This window comes from Netta rufina (genome assembly GCF_964035555.1).
Source record: "Netta rufina genome assembly, chromosome: 5".
Lineage (NCBI taxonomy): Eukaryota > Metazoa > Chordata > Aves > Anseriformes > Anatidae > Netta > Netta rufina.
Genome location: NC_140128.1, coordinates 11,692,090 through 11,706,202, shown reverse-complemented (window position 1 = coordinate 11,706,202; position 14,113 = coordinate 11,692,090). Strand labels below are relative to the sequence as shown.

General features: G+C 63.1%; 2 protein-coding genes across 2 annotated transcripts; one reads left to right on the top strand and one right to left on the bottom strand.

Annotated features, from left to right (window-relative positions):
- The first annotated feature begins 1,060 nt into the window (after positions 1–1,060).
- Positions 1,061–8,854, top strand: DTX4 (deltex E3 ubiquitin ligase 4). Its single transcript, XM_084288269.1, has 9 exons — positions 1,061–1,274; positions 4,098–4,839; positions 5,737–5,798; positions 5,902–6,063; positions 6,157–6,218; positions 6,435–6,587; positions 7,040–7,201; positions 7,393–7,482; positions 7,715–8,854. Exons 1-9 carry the CDS (start codon positions 1,064–1,066, stop codon positions 7,943–7,945), a joined length of 1,875 nt encoding a protein of 624 aa, XP_084144395.1. The 5' UTR covers positions 1,061–1,063; the 3' UTR covers positions 7,946–8,854.
- Positions 8,855–9,821: 967 nt separating this feature from the next.
- MPEG1 (macrophage expressed 1) lies at positions 9,822–12,735 on the bottom strand (the record flags this gene model as incomplete). The annotated part of the gene is made up of 1 exon (XM_084287255.1): positions 9,822–12,735. The coding sequence occupies one exon, from the start codon at positions 12,733–12,735 to the stop codon at positions 10,573–10,575; it is 2,163 nt and encodes a 720-aa protein (XP_084143381.1). The 3' UTR covers positions 9,822–10,572.
- Between the last annotated feature and the right edge of the window lie 1,378 nt (positions 12,736–14,113).

Here is a 14,113-nt window from a genome sequence, read left to right as displayed (position 1 = left end):
TTTGTCCCCTGTTCACAGCTCAGCATCGCCCCAGCCAGTCCCCACCTGCTTTTTCCCCTCTTTTTGCCCCTAATTGCATCCTCCCCAATGGGCTTCTCATTGCAGGCAGCGGTGGCAGACGCTCCAAGGGGTGAGAAGTGCCTGGAAAATAATATTTATTGCCTGGAAAACAGTTTTTATTGCCTAGGAAATAATATTTATCACCTGGAAAACGGAATTTATCAGGAGCTGAGCCCCCAGTGATGCCCTACAGCCACAGCACCCCCATGTCCTGGGGGAGGGTCCCCTCTGAGCACGCCGGGCTGGGGAATTTGCCCAAATCCTGCGGGTACGAGGCGTGGGGGTGTCGATCCTTTATTGTTTTGGGGGTGATTCTCCCCAAAACGGGAAAATGAAGTGCAGTGGGTGCTGCTGCTGGTGCTGGGGGGCTGCAGGAGCCCAGCGTGGAGGTGTGAGGGTAATTTGGGGTCCCTCCGGCGATGTCTCAGTGTTTGGGGCGGATTTTGGGGTGTCACAGGGGGGCTGCACCCCGCTCCCCCCCCCCACGCCACCAATGGTTCCTCCCGGCTTTGCCCCCCCTCGGGGGCGAGATGGTCGGCGCCGCGGGGGCGTGGCCTCGTACCAAGAGGGGCGTGGCCAAGTGCTAATGGAGGCGTGACCACTGCGCGTTAGGGGCGTGGCCACTGGGTGTTGTGGGCGTGGCCACGGGGGAGCGGGGGGGGCGTGGCTCCCCGTGGCGCCCCGCCGCGCGCTGGCGCGGGCGCGGGAGCGGGGCGGGCGCTGCGGTGCGGAGCGGGGCCGCCCCCCGCTGCCGCCGCCCGGCCGGGGAGAGGCGCTGCGCTCCGGCCCGGCGCCCAGCCGCGGCCATTCCCCTCCGCGCCCCCTCGGCGGACGGCCCCGGGGCGGGGGCAGGCGGGCGGCAAGCCCCGCGGAGCATGCGGGAGCCGGCGGGGCGGGCTGCAGCGGCGGCGGGGCGTCTGCGGCGGGCAGCGGGAGGAGGAGGAGGAGGAGGAGGAGGAGGAGGAGGTGGTGGTGAAGGGGGCTGAGGCGGCTCGGGGGAGCGATGCTGCTCGCTTCGGCCGTGGTGGTGTGGGAATGGCTGAACGAGCACGGGCGCTGGCGGCCCTACAGCCCGGCCGTCAGCCACCACATCGAGGCGGTGGCCCGCGCCGGGCCGCGGGCGGGAGGCAGCGTGGTGCTGGGCCAGGCCGACAGCCGCCTGGCGCCCTACATCATCGACCTGCAGTCCATGCACCAGTTCCGCCAGGACACCGGTGAGTGAGCCCGGGACGCACCGGCCCCGCTCCTTGCACCCTGGCGAGCAGCTGAATTGCCCGGCTGCACCGTGCCGCTGGGCTCGGCGGGCAGGCGTTGCTTGTCTTGGCATCGCTTGGCACTGCCAGCACCTGCCTGGTCCTCCCCGGGCTGCCACCACCTCGCTTTGCATTGCTTGGCACCGCCTGCTGCTCCCCGTGCACCGTGCGGTGTCACCGAGGCCCTCCCAGCCCTGCCCGCTCCCTCCCTGCTTTGTGCTCCACGCCTGCAGCCTCACTGCATCGCTCTGCGCCGTGCTGCCCGCTCCCATCCAGCGCTGCCCAGTCCTGCCCGGGCCCTCCTGCACCGTGCTGCCTGCCCTGCTCAGCCCGGTGCTGTTCTGCCCTGCCCGATGGATCCAGCATCGCCCTGCATGTCCCTGTCGCTGTTTTACACCGTGCTGTTTAGCATCAGCTTGCACCTGGCTCTGCTGCCGGGTCCTGCGCTCCCTGACCTGGAATTGCTCGGCGCTGTGCTGCCAGGCCCCGAGCTGGCGCTCTGCTGTGCCGTGCTGCCTTTCCGAGTCCCACATTGCTTTGTGCTGCCTTCTTCCGCGCTGCATCCCCTTGCCCACCCTGCCATCGCCCTGCTGCCCTCCTGGGTGCTGCCCGATCGGGGGGGTTGCATTGCCGGGCCCCCTATTGCATCATGCTGAGCTCTGGATTTGCATTGCACCACCCTGCCCTGCCTGACCTAGAATTGCACAGCTCCGCTTCGTGCTGCCCGGCCTGCCTGCTGGCCCCGCTGCCTGCTGGCCTGGGGATGCCCGGGCTTGCCTGCTGCTGACCTGCGTTACGCCATCCCACCCGGTCTCTGTGCTCCCCCTGAGCCTGCTGCTGCGTGGTGCTGGGGGGACAAATCCTGCCTTGGGGCATTGCGTGCCACGGGGGTGGGGGCACGGGCAGGTGGGGTGATGCCCAGGTGAGGCAGAGGTGGGTTTGATGGGGATTTATGGGGGGGGACACGAGCAGGCGTGGCTGTCCCCAGGGTGGGGAGCACAGACAGGTGTTAGGAAATGCCCAGGGGATGGGCGCAAGGTGCATGAACCTAAGGGCACGGGTTTGTGAGGGTGGCTGTCACGGGGGTTTGGGCCCCTTCCCTCCCCAGGCACCCCCATAATAATAGTAGGGAGGGGGCCTGGCAATGTCCCTTGTCCCTGGACAGCCTGCTCTGGGGGCTGGTGGGGACCGTGGCGGTGGGGACAAGGGGACAAGGGACCTCTGCTGCCCGGGGACAGCTTTCAGCACCATCCGTCTGAGGGCTATTGTCGCCTGGGGGGAGGAGGCCTGAAAGGGGGATTGTTCTGCTTCCCTCCGGGTTGCCGGGAATGTTGGTATTTTGGGTCATTAAACAGCTCTGATTTGGGGGGGGTCGTGACCCTGGCAGGCCCTGAATAGCTATTGTCCCCTTTCTTCCCCCGCTGAATGGGAGGCTGGCGGCCCTGCGCTGGGCTGGGGCTGGGGGGGCCGTGGTTTTCCCACACTGTGGCCAGGGAGGGACCGCCAGATGCCGCATGCCATCGCTCGCCCCGGATTAGGATAAATCACCGCTGTGCTGTGCCGCGAGGCCCTGCTCCCCTCCGGCCCTCCTTTGTGCCACTGGGGCCGGCAGCTTTTCTCCCCCGGCTGCCCCTTGGCAGGATGGGGCAGGTGGCCCGTTTTGCTTATTTTTAGCCTTTTTTTTTTTTTTTTTTTTCAGGGGACCTGGGCTTGCGTGGGGACTGGTGGTAGTGGGCATTTCCCCTGGAGGGCTGGGGGTTAAAAGGGACTGAAATTCCTGCGGGATTTAGGGGGAAGAGCAGCGCAGGAATGCTCGCGGTTCACCCCGGTGCCAGGGTGCCACGGGCTCACCGCCTCGTGGTGTAAAGCTGGAGACTTCCAGCTCGTGACTTCTGCTCCTCGAGGTCTCTCGTTCCTGTGGGGGCAAGCGATGGGATTTTGCAGAAGGGTGCAATGCCTCCAGAGGCAGCGACGTTCATGAGCTCACCCAATTTATTAACCAAACAACGCTGGGCCAGGGGCGAGCTGGAGGCATGCTCAGGACAGGACACCAAGGCTGGGCATAGCCCCGTGCTGTGCTGCTGTGAAACGACCCAGATGGGAAGGCTTTTCCCTTGTAGGAACTCCCGATGTTGGCATCCTTGCTTTGAACGTGCCCTAGCTGACTTAGTGCAGTGGGAAAGGAAGCACCTAGCGTGGGTAGGGGCAAGCTGCCAGGTGCTTTGCTCTCCTGCCCCACTCGTGCACTTGCTGGTGGAAGAGCAGGGGTCGAGGCACAGAGCCCTCCTCCAGCTCCTTTACTCAGCCTTGCAGGGATTTTCCTTGTGCTGCTGGCTAGGTTTTCACTGCAGGACGTTTCTGGGGCTGCCCTGAACCCCACTCCCCTGCTGGTGCCGTGCTGTGGGGCTCAGTGCTGCCTCTTGGCTCCTAAATCTCATATTTCCCTCTCCTGGCCCACAGCTGAGAGGCAGACAAGGCCATCTCGTGTCCCCCAGGAGCCTGGGGCATGCCTTGTGTCACCGAGCCTCTAAGGGAGGCTCCTGGATGAGGTTTTGCTGCTAAGCTCGTGGTTCTGTGTCCCCATCGAGTCTGTGCGCTGCGAACCTGAGCCTGGGGAAACTGAGGCACGCCGCTCCTGTGGCAGGGCGGGGACAGCAGCCACGCCAGAAAGCCGTCCCGTCCCCACACAGAGCAGCACCAGCAGGGCAGGTTGGGGTGGTTTGGTGGTGCTCCCTGCCTGCGGGTCCGAGCCTGATAGCATCTGTGTCACCCCCCCTCCGGCAGGCACCATCCGCCCGGTGCGCCGCAGCTACTACGACCCGTCATCGGCCCCGGGCAAGGGCGTCGTGTGGGAGTGGGAGAATGACAGCGGCTCCTGGACGCCCTACGACATGGACGTGGGCATCACCATCCAGCGCGCCTACGAGAAGCAGCACCCCTGGGTGGACCTGAGCACCATCGGCTTCTGCTACGTCATTGACTTCGCCACCATGGGCCAGATCAACCGGCAGACCCAGCGCAAGCGCCGTGTCCGCCGCCGCCTCGACATGGTCTACCCGCTGGTCTCGGGCACCCTGCCCAAATCACAGTCGTGGCCGGCCAGCCCGGGGGCGGCCGCGGCCCCCCCGGCACCCACCTGCGCCTGCCCCCAGTGCCTCCTGGTCATGAGCGTCAAAGCCGCTGTGTCGGCAGGCGGCCTGGGGGCTGCCACCCTGCAGCCTCGCAAAGCCCCACCCGCGCCCCCCGCTGCTCCCAAAGCCCCCGCGCCAGCCCCGGGGGCCAAGGCAGCCGACGGTACGGCCGTGGCACGCGGCTCGCTGAAGGTGCTGGCCTCCCAGGGGGGCCGGCAGCAGGCGGCCAGCACGCCGGCACTGAGCTCCGTCGTCTCGGCCGCCAGCCCCCCCGGCCCTGGTGCCGGCCCCAGTGCCGGCAGCGGCAAGGCGTCGCGCCCCAGCATGGGCACCCTGAACCGCAGCCACCTGCAGCGCCTGGCCATCGCCCAGTCCCGGGTGCTCATCGCCTCCGGGTGAGTCCTGCCGCGTGCGAGCGAGGGGGTAGTTGCGGGGAGAACAGGGGAACAGGGGATGCGTTGTTCTGGGGCATTTCTCTGCATCCCTGAGCCTGAATGGGAGGGGTCCCTTGGGTAGAGGGGTGTGCTGGCCCCTCCTGGGGGCACCCAAGCGCCCTGCGTGGGGTGTGTAGGGTGATTCGGGCTGGAAAAGGCCTCTGAGATCATTGAGGCTGCCTGTGGGCTGCCAAGCCCACCGCTCGGCCCTGGCGGAGCACAGCGCTGCATCTCAATGAGGGGCCGGGGCCGGGCGGGGGGCAGCACAAATAGCAAAGAAAAGGCATTCAGGGCTCCTTGAGAAGGGGTCCTGCCAGGCCCCCGGCCTACAGAAGACACTTTTATTTTTTTCCTGGGGGGGTTGGGATCATTTAATGAGCCTGTTTTTTCTTTTTCTCCCCTTTGTCTGGCCCTGCCGTCAGCCTTCTGTCACAGCCTGGCCCCTTTCCTCTCCCTCCCTGTCCCCCCCTTCCCTCCCTGCTCCTGACCCACCGGGAAACTTTCCCATGGAAGAGAAGCCTTGGGGAAGGAGGGAGGGGGGAAGCAGCCACGGCTACATGGCTGTAGGAGAAAGAAGGAAAAAAAAAAAAAACACAACACGACAGCCTGGCAAGCAGTGACAAAAAGGGGCTGTGAATAGTTCGGAGACGCAGGCCGGGTTTCTAAAGAGCCGGAGAAAAGGCAGCGGCGGGGCCGGGGGGGCACCTTGCCCCCCATGGGGGATTCTCTGTTTCCAGCCAGGGCCTGCTCAGTTGCTCAGGCAACTATTGTCTGGGGCCGGGCCTGGCTCGGGGTGAGGGACGAGGGATGGGGACGCCGTCTGTGGGCCCTGACGTGGCCTCCGTGGACTCTCCGCAGGGTCCCCACCGTCCCCGTGAAGAACCTCAATGGCTCCAGCCCCGTGAACCCCGCGCTGGCAGGTGAGGACGGGGCCGTGGGGGCTTGCTGGGGAGGTTTCTGGGGGGATTCTGGAGGTTTGGGGGCTTGCTGCTTAATGCTTTTCCCCCCTTGTCCCCTGTGCAGGCATCACGGGGATCCTGATGAGCGCGGCGGGGCTGCCCGTCTGCCTGACGCGGCCGCCCAAGCTGGTGCTGCACCCGCCGCCCGTCAGCAAAAGCGAGATCCAGTCCATCCCTGGCATCTCCCACACCTGCCGCAAGACCACCAAGAAGCAGGCCAAGAAGGGTGAGACGCGCTTGGCCCCTTTCCCCTCCAGTCTCCTCTCGGGGGTTTCTCTGGCGCCTCGCGCCAGGCCCTTCTGACTCTTGTTCCCCGCAGGTAAAACCCCCGAGGAGGTGCTGAAGAAATACCTGCAGAAGGTGCGGCATCCGCCCGATGAGGTGCGAGCAGCGGGGGCTGTTCGGGGTCTGTATGGGATGCCCAGGGGGCATTTTTATGTGGGACGAGTCTCTAGGGACATGGGCACTGGCTCCTTGCCCTCCCCAGGGTGGGGAGGTTGATCCAGAGGTGATACCAACAGCACTGGCCCCATGTCCTGGCACTGCTGGCTCAGCGAGGTCTGTCTGTCTGTCTGACCCTTCTCCCCGTTCCCGCAGGACTGCACCATCTGCATGGAGCGCCTCTCGGCACCCTCCGGCTACAAGGGCCCCCAGCCTGCCATCAAGCCCGACCTGGTGGGGAAGCTGGCGAAATGTGGCCACATCTTCCACCTCCACTGCCTGGTGGCCATGTACAACAACGGCAACAAGGTATGGGGCTGCAGGCTGGGGGGGGTCCAAATCCCCTAAATCCAAGACCCCTGCACTGTGGGGGGCGCATTGGGGCCGTGGTGCACACCATAGACACATCCCGAAATAAAACAGCTCTTGGTGGGAAGGTGCTGAGGGCTCTTATCCCCCTGTCTTGGTGCAGAGTTAATTTTTTTATTATGCCTTCTCCTTCCATCAAACTAAAACAAAAACAAAACAAACAAAAAAACCCCCACAAAAACAGTGAGGACTGTAAAACTGATGAGGAAGAGGAATTCAGCTTTAACGAAAGACCTGAGGTCTGGTTTATAAATGCTCCCAGCCCTCCCCCACCGCTGCCGGCGTGTTTTTGAAATGACTGGATGTTTATGACTAAAACGGTGCTCAGTGTTGCTCTGGGTGGTGCTGGGGAGTGCTGCTTTCATTGTTCTCCACTCCTTTCCTCCCCTCAGGACGGCAGCCTGCAGTGTCCGACCTGCAAAACCATCTACGGGGTGAAGACGGGGACGCAGCCCCCGGGGAAGATGGAGTACCACATCATCCCTCACGCGCTGCCCGGCCACTCGGACTGCAAAACCATCCGCATCATCTACAACATCCCCCCGGGGGTGCAGGTGCGGCTGCTTGTCTGTGAGCGTGTTGTGGGAAATGGGGGTAAAGCCCTGCAACAGCGTTGATCCCATTTGCTTGGTGGCAGGGGGACATGGTGGATTTTAGCGCCGCTGTCGGAGTATTGCCTTGCACGCAGAGCATGCTTCTGAGCTTTAAATTTGTTAATTTATTTTTAATTTCTCTTCTGCTGCAGGGACCAGAGCATCCGAACCCAGGGAAGAGCTTCACGGCCCGTGGCTTCCCCCGGCACTGTTACCTGCCCGACAGCGAGAAGGGCAGGAAGGTGAGAGGGGCTCAGCAGGGTGGCTTGAGCTGGAGAAAGTGTCCTCAAGGGTGAACCGAGGGGGAGAGGGAAGGGAGCAGCCCTTTGGGGCACGGGGAGAAGCAGGCTTGGCTTACACAGCCAAATCCAGGCTAGGGCTTTCCTGGCTGATAAGCATGCCCTGAGCAAATCCAGGTGTTGCCTGCGGCCCCCTGCATTCTCCTTGCTGCCTGCCCTATCTCCCCCTCCCCAGGTACTGAAGCTGCTGCTGGTGGCCTGGGACCGGCGCTTGATTTTTGCCATCGGGACCTCGAGCACCACGGGCGAGTCGGACACGGTGATATGGAACGAGATCCACCACAAGACGGAGTTTGGCTCCAACCTCACCGGCCACGGCTACCCCGACATCAACTACCTGGACAATGTCTTGGCCGAGCTGGCGGCCCAGGGCATCACGGAGGAGAGCCTGGCCCAGGAGGACTGAGACCGCCGCGGGGAGGGCTGCCCACCGCTCCCCCTGCGGAGAAGGCAGCACCCCCTCAAGCAGGGCCATCTCCGGGCTGTCTGGGGGTGTTGGGGAGCGTCTTTTGGGACGTCCCTTCCCTGCTGGCAGAGCCGGTTGGTGCTCTGAGCCACGGGGGTTCGGCAGGCCTGGCTGTCCCTGCCGGCTAGCCGCTGTTGTGTGCTGTCCTGGGGAGCTGGGGGTCGCTGTGAACAGCCCAGACCTCCCCCCTCTCCTCGCCTGGGTCCCTGATCTCCCCCTGGCACCCACCTGGGGTTGGGACCCCGTCCTGGTGCTGGGCGGAGTGGGTGGGAGCAGGGGCTGCGGGGTGGGAGCAGGGGCTACGGGGGTCCCTCTCGCTCTGGCCCTGCCTCGTCCCTTACCCGTTTGTTCGTTTGTTTGTCCCGTCTGGTACCTCCCGGGTGGTCTCTGTCCACAGAGGTTGGAGGGGGGGGGCCCTGGTCCACCTCAGCCAGACCCCCCACCCCATATCCCCTCTCCTCTTGGCTGTGTCTGAGCTGTGTCCTGTGGGGTCCCCTTGTCCGGGCTGTGCTGGGAAGGGGCTGAAGGGTGGTAGAAAGCCGAGTGTGGGGGGCCAGTATGTCTCCCCCCCCACGGTAGTGGGTTCCTTGAACTGTTTGTATGGGGGCGTCCCCGTGTCGAATTTTATATACCTCGTGTTTTGGGGGTTTGTCGTATATATGTACATATAGGGCTGGTGGTGTTTGGGGTGGCGGACTGGTGGCTGGGAGGATGCGACGTGGGGCAGGGGCTGAGCCTGGTGGTGCTCGTGATGGGGTGGGGGTGGCCCAAAAGGAGTCGGTGCCCCCCGGTGGGGGGTCTCGGTGGGATCCCATCCCCTCCCTGCTGTATCCCAGCAGGGTTCCAAGACTCAAGGGTCCCTGGTGAAGTTTTTTGGGGGGCTGGGGGGACATGGCTGGCGGGGGGAGGACAGGGTGGCTGGCAGCGGGTTGGCACAGTGGTTTGGGGGCTGTTGGGGTTGATGTGTGGGGGGGAGGTAGGGCGGTGGCGGGGAGGGGGTTTGCATGGCATCTTGTGGTCCCCACCAGCCCCGGGGACTTCACAGGGCCTCGTGTGGGATGGGGGTCCCAGTGTCTGGGGGGCTTCCTTGGGGAAATCCTCCCCATGGCTCCATGCCCACCCTGTGAGAGGCCCTATTTCAGCGAGCCAGGCAGGGGCAGCGCTGCGGCTGCCCGAACTGCCCCCTGTGGGGTTAGGTCCTCGTAGTCCCTTTTTGTTTAGCCCCCTTTCTCCCCCTCCTCCTGCTTTCCCTTTGGGGGGTCGGTTTGCCCTCTGTCCCGGAGTCTGGCGGTGCGGGGTCTGTCCTGATGTGCGTCCTTCTGTTGTCATCGCTGTTTCTCCTCTTCCCCCCCACCCCAAACCTGCGGGCCCGTCACCCGGCCACCCCGCGGGGGATCAATAAAAGCGGACGGCGGAGGATGCTCGCTGTCCCTGCGCGGCCTGGACTCTCTGTTGTCTTCTGTCCGTCGTCTGTGTGGCCAGGCGAGTGAGGGGACACCCACGGGGAGGGCTGGGCACCTCCTGTCCCGCAGCCACCCTCCCCGTAGGGACGGCTGGCCGGACGTCTACCTCAAGGGAGAAAAATCCTCTTCCCCTAGGAAATCCCCTTCTGGGCCCTTCTGTAGCAGTGTGATTTCTCCTGGCCTGTGCCCCGGGCTTCCCCTGCTGCAGAAAAACCCCAGCTGGAGCTATGCAAAACCCTGGTGTGATCTCAGAGAGGAAGGGACCCCCCCGCCCTCCCCCGGTGCCCGGGTTGCCGGCTCTAACATGACGCAGCCTTTTAACAACTTCACTTTTTCCTTTTATTTTTTTTTTTAATGCCGTGTTGCCTATGCAATTAGTTGCTGGCTGAAATAAAACTGATCCGTGCCTCTCTACGTGTGTGTATATCTACCACACTAGATATACATGGAGACGGGGGGGGGTCCTCCTGTCTCTTTGCTCCCTCCTTTACTGGGAGACGGAGCATTGCTAATGCTATCCGTGCTGGCCCTGGGTGTCAAAAATACCTGGGGGGGGTCTATGGGGGAATGGGGGTGGTCCAAGGGGTCGGGCACTGCGTGCACCCTGAGCTGATGCTTTTACACGCAGCAACTCTCTGCAGTGGAGCTGAGACTGGCTGGTGTCCCGGTGGGTCAGGGAGGGGGTGCCGCATGGCTTCCCCCTGCTCTTTGGGGGCAGCTTGGGGTGTCCTTGTCCTTTGGCACCCCACGGGCTTCAGGGGCTGGTTGGAGGGCCCTGGTTCCCCTTTTCTGTCTGTGGGGGAGGAGAGGAGGCATGGCCTGCAGCGAGGTATGGGGTTGTTTAGTTCTCAAGCGACAGCTGCCTGGGAGAGGGAATGTGCAGGGGCGTATGGGGGTGGGTGACGGTGATGGGACAGCCCCAGGAGATGGCATCAGAAATCAGCCAGGGAGTCTGGAGCGGGGAGAGAGGCTGTGCAGCACCGGGGGTGCTCCAGGCTGGAGCTGGGGAAACCTTGGGGCCTCTGTGGGGATAGGGGGTGGGCAGGGGGGGTTGCCTAAACTGGGGTCTCACAGCATTGCCCAGCACCGGGACCTGAGGGATGCTCACGCCGTGAGCCCCTCCGCCTCTTGCTGGTACCCCTCGCCCATGCTCACCACAGCACTATCCTCGGGGCTCCCCACGGGCGTGCTGTCCCTTTCCTTCATCTCCCGGTACCCCCTCATCCTGTACCTCCAGCGGCCGTAGCTGACCATGGCCAGGAGCGTGGCCAGCCCCACCACCACGGCGGCGGTCACGCCGGCCACCTCGCCCCCCGTCAGCCGCCGGCCCCTCACCATCTCGGCTGTGCGCTGGATCTCGGCAGGCTGGGCTGGCCTCCAGACACGGCTCTGCCCGTCCCTCACCCAGGCGCTCTCCCCGTCCCCGCTGCTCACCAGCACTGTGTCGGTGGCCGGCAGGCTGGCGGGGGGGCGGGTGAAGGGCGGCAAGCGGGCAGGGGGCAGCGAGCCCCCCGTGAAGATGCCGGCCTGGACGCAGTAATTCACCTGGCAGCTGTCGCTGATCAGCGCCAAGTGCTGGCTGAAGCCCGCGGGGCAGCGCTTGACGTAGGGGTCTTCGGGGGTGCCACGGTGCTGCCCCCCCAAGGGGTTCCCCGCCTGGCAGCTGAAGAAGCCCCCAAAGGGCACGGAGTACTGGATGCTGCTCTCGTAATCCTGGCTCACGCACACCCTGAGGTCGTCGAAGAGCTTCAGCTGGAGGTATCCCGAAGGGCAGGACTGGGCGCCGGTGAGGGGGTTGGCGCTGTGGCTGCTGAACAGCCCCCCAAAGAGGTAGCCGGAGTCCAGGGGCACCGTGCCCCTCGCCACACACCAGTAGGCGCTGAATTGAACCCGGGAGAGCCAGAAGACGTCCTGGCACACGCGGTGGCAGAAGATGCCCAGGGTGCACTTGTTGTGGCACTCCAGGTGGCTGTGGCCTTCCTCCCGCTCCTGCGCGCCCAGCAGCACCGGGATGTAGGCAGAGGGGCAGGAGAAATCCCCCGTGAGGGGATTTTTCTGCTCCAGCGTGTGGCACAGCGCACCGGCGTCCGGGCCAGAAAGCCCAACACACTTCTGGAAGACACCCCCGAAGGTGAAGTTGGTCATGGTCCCCTTGCAGGAGCCGTCGTCGGCGTTGGCGTGGAAGTTGAAGTTGGGCGAGGTGGCGTCGGTGCAGCCGGGGTAGGTGTTGAAGGTGTAGTAGCGGCGGATGGCCGCCTCCAGTCGCTTGGCCAGCTTCTTCACCGTGGGGGTGGGCAGCTCTGGCAGGGTGCTGGGGCTGATGAAGAAGTACAGGGGCAGCCCCGAGCGGTCGATGGCCACCAGCTGGTTGCTGATCCCCTCCTGCCAGGTCTTGAGGGTGATGCCTGGGTAAAAGGGGATCCCACCGACACTCTCCACCCTGGAGTTGGTACGGTTCTCCATGTACTGCTTGGTGAAGGAGGAGCTGGTGTCCAGGGACCCCTCGGTTTTCATATTGATGATGCTGTGGAAGGCGATGCCGGCTGAGGCCGTGATGGTGTTCCGCATGCCCCAGCTGTCCTTCAGGAAGGTTGTTTTGATCTGATCTTCCTGGACCAAGCTGGCTCCAGCGTCCACAGAGGTGATGGTGTGGGTGCCGTAGTTGAGCACCAGCACCTCAGACAGAAAATCGGCCATCCGTGTCTGGTTGTTCTCCAGGTGGCTGGCAATCACCATCAGCTGCTTCTTGAAGCTCTTGTCCAGAACAGCTCCTGGGTCAATCTTGACGGTGTAAACCAGGTTCCTGACTTGCACTCGGGTGGTGAAAGCCCGGTCCTGTACTTGGTGGGTCTTGGTCTGGTGGAAGTCTTGAGAGAACTTGCCGTTGATGGCGGAGAAGAGGGACAGCTCCAGGTTGATGGAGGAAGAGGTGACGCTTTGGTAATTCTTCCAGGACTCGATGATCTCAGAGTTGATGTCCAGGTTGCTGTGCTTGCGAGGGATGGTGAAGACCTCATCTGGGATGATGTAGGACCCATCTTCTGTGGTCTTGCAGAGCGAGTAGCCCAGGTTGATGACTCTGCCCATATCCAAATTCCTCAGGTTATCCCAGCCCCCACCAGGGAGGACTTCTAGACTCGGGACCTTCAAGTTCTTCTTGCAGTCCTGAAGCCCTGAAGAGGGCAACAGCTCCTGGGACAGCTCGGCCCCTCTACTCACAGCTGCCAGCGTCCAGGTGAGGACGACCACCCTCAGCACCCAGAGCATGGCTGAGCTGAGCGGCGGACGTCTCGCTGCTGAGGAGGGAGCCGGGGAAATGAGGCAGTCGGGGGTGCAGCTGCCGGGTGGTTCCTCCTCTTGGGGGGAGGCTGAATTAACAAGGGGAAAGGAGAAGTGAGAGCTGGTGAACGTGGTAAAGGGCTGAGCAGAGCTGAGAAAACAGGGCGAGGAGCAGAAAAGAGGTGCCTGGAAATCATTGCCTCCCTAAAGAGAAAGCCTCCTCTCCCTGCTCCATCTCCAGCACAGCCTCCTCTGCTGTGCTGGAGATGGAGCAAGGAAAAATCTCTTTTTCAGCACGGTACCTGCACCTACGTGATGCCGTTGTGTGAACCTCCCTTGAATGATGCCTCAGTGACTCTACAGATCAGCCCCTGGACACCCCAAATGACCCTGGCTCTTTGTGCCACACACAAGACTTGGCCCCAACACCACAGCCGTGCTTGTGCAGTGGGGTGAGATCCGGCCCTGCTCGCATGAGCTGTGCTGCAGGGCTTTTCCCCGCAGCAGGACAGAGCTGAGGCTGCTGGCCATGCAGGGAAGGAAGCGGGAGGAACTGGGGAAACAGCACTCTGCTTGTGTTTCCTGGTGAGACAGCTGCCCGAGCCCCTGGAACAGGTCTTGATGTTTTTTTTGCGGACCCTCCATGGTGGCCAGGTTCAATTTTTCCTCTCCACTGTCCCCATTTATGTCAGGGCCTCCTGCAGCCACCTGCACCTGATTCCCCTGAGGGAAGGATCCTTCCCTTGGTGTTTCTGGTTGAGAAGGGCACCTCCTGCACGGGGCTGCAGAACCTCTGGTGGCCTCTGGCTGCAGCAGTCCTGTCACCCGAGGTGCTGCTCCGGTCCTGCCCAGGGGTGCCTGAGCCTGGCTGGGCACCAATGTCAGTGATACAGAGGAGCAGCTGCGTGTTTTGGGTAATAAACAGTTAAATCCATTTCTACTCTGAAAGCTGCTTACATAGCCATGGTTCTTTCCATATGGACTGGTTCATTTCCCCTATTTTTGCTGGTTAGTTCCTCTTTCCAGGACGGATCTGGCAGAGAACGAGGCTGAAGTGAGAGCTGCGGTGAGGAGAGGTGGACGTGTGTGCGTGCCTTCTGTAGGACAACACCACCGAGAAGCTGTGGGACAATGCAGGGGAGCAGGAAGGCTGGTGGGGACACCCAGCCCCATCGTGGGGCCATGGAGGAGCCAGCATTCCCAGGAGGCTCCCACAATAACCTGGAGCCCGTCTGCATTTTGGACTATTTCAAGTCCGACTTTGAAGCTTGAATGGTGGCCCCCACGGTGATAGCTGTGGCTGGCAATGCTCCCAGCCTCTGGGATGGGAGGAGGAGATCAGCCTTGTGGGGTGGATGAGCCCCCT

Coding starts and splice junctions, on each gene's coding strand:
- DTX4 (XM_084288269.1), top strand. CDS start 1,064: ATGCTGCTCGCTTCGGCCGTGGTGGTGTGGGAATGGCTGAACGAGCAC. Junction 6,064..6,156: donor CAAGAAGCAGGCCAAGAAGG/GTGAGACGCGCT, acceptor TGTTCCCCGCAG/GTAAAACCCCCGAGGAGGTG. Junction 7,483..7,714: donor ACAGCGAGAAGGGCAGGAAG/GTGAGAGGGGCT, acceptor CCCCCTCCCCAG/GTACTGAAGCTGCTGCTGGT.